The 912-nt window shown below is 41.4% G+C and overlaps 1 protein-coding gene across 1 annotated transcript in view; it reads left to right on the top strand.

Annotated features, from left to right (window-relative positions):
• LOC102468669 (vomeronasal type-2 receptor 116-like) overlaps positions 1-912 on the top strand; it is a gene marked incomplete at its 5' end in the record, with an annotated part of 8,394 nt that overhangs the window by 3,292 nt on the left and 4,190 nt on the right. The window contains 1 exon segment of the mRNA XM_014592170.1: positions 800-904. Within this exon segment, the coding sequence (XP_014447656.1) occupies positions 800-904 (105 nt within the window).

Raw genomic sequence — 912 nt, 5'->3', positions numbered from 1 at the left:
TGGGTGCGTGCACTTGCCAGAAAGACAGAGAGAGACAGAGAGACAGAAAGTGAGAAATTACCCCCCGGGCGGATGGCAACACCGCAATCCCTTCTTCATTCTCCTCTTGAGAGAAATCATCCCCCAGGGAGGATGGCCATGATGCAATCCCTTTTCCTCCATTCTCCTTTCAGGATCTTGGGCACGCACGTACATGTGCCTGGCGTGAGTTTAAGCCAACAGGTCTAGGACTCGAACCGTGGTTGACTATGCGGGAGTCCAGTGACATAGCCATTATGCTAACAGCTGGTCCCTACCAAACATTGTTAATCAGAATTGTAACAGAACCCATGCCTAAGCTACCTTCTGGAAACATCCTGGACTTTGATAGAATGCCATTACTTTCCCATTGTTTTCATGGAGAAGGGTAGAATTTATCTCACAAGAATCTATGAGATAGGGAGGTGAAAATAGGAATACTTAAGTGAATAGCAGGTAGCATGATTAGAGTGCCGAATTCCTATAGAGAGGACTGCAGTTTGAGCCTCAGACCTGGAGCTTTGTTTTCTTTTACTTTTTTTTTTTTCTCTCACTCTCTCTTTCCTAGGCACACAGGCCCTAAAGCAAAAATAAAATAACAACAACAACAAAAAAATCACAAAACAGTAAACAAAACAAAACCCAACCCAAGAAAACCAAAAATAATTATAAATTAAATTAAATATTTTTAAAAAATGAAAATAAGATTACTTGATGAATGTGGAAGTTCCACCTCTACATTAAATGCACTTCCTGTTTCCAAATTATGCCTCTTGTCCAGCTCCACTCATTAATGAGGAAAATTGCATTTACAAACAGCGCTGGGGACAATGTGTCTTTTGGTGACAAGGAGCACTACATGGCCCAGTATGATATCCAGAACCTGGTGAAGTT

The sequence above is a fragment of the Tupaia chinensis genome, unplaced genomic scaffold (genome assembly GCF_000334495.1).
Source record: "Tupaia chinensis unplaced genomic scaffold, TupChi_1.0 Scaffold000668_1, whole genome shotgun sequence".
NCBI lineage: Eukaryota > Metazoa > Chordata > Mammalia > Scandentia > Tupaiidae > Tupaia > Tupaia belangeri.
This window is presented reverse-complemented; position numbering and strand designations above follow the sequence as displayed.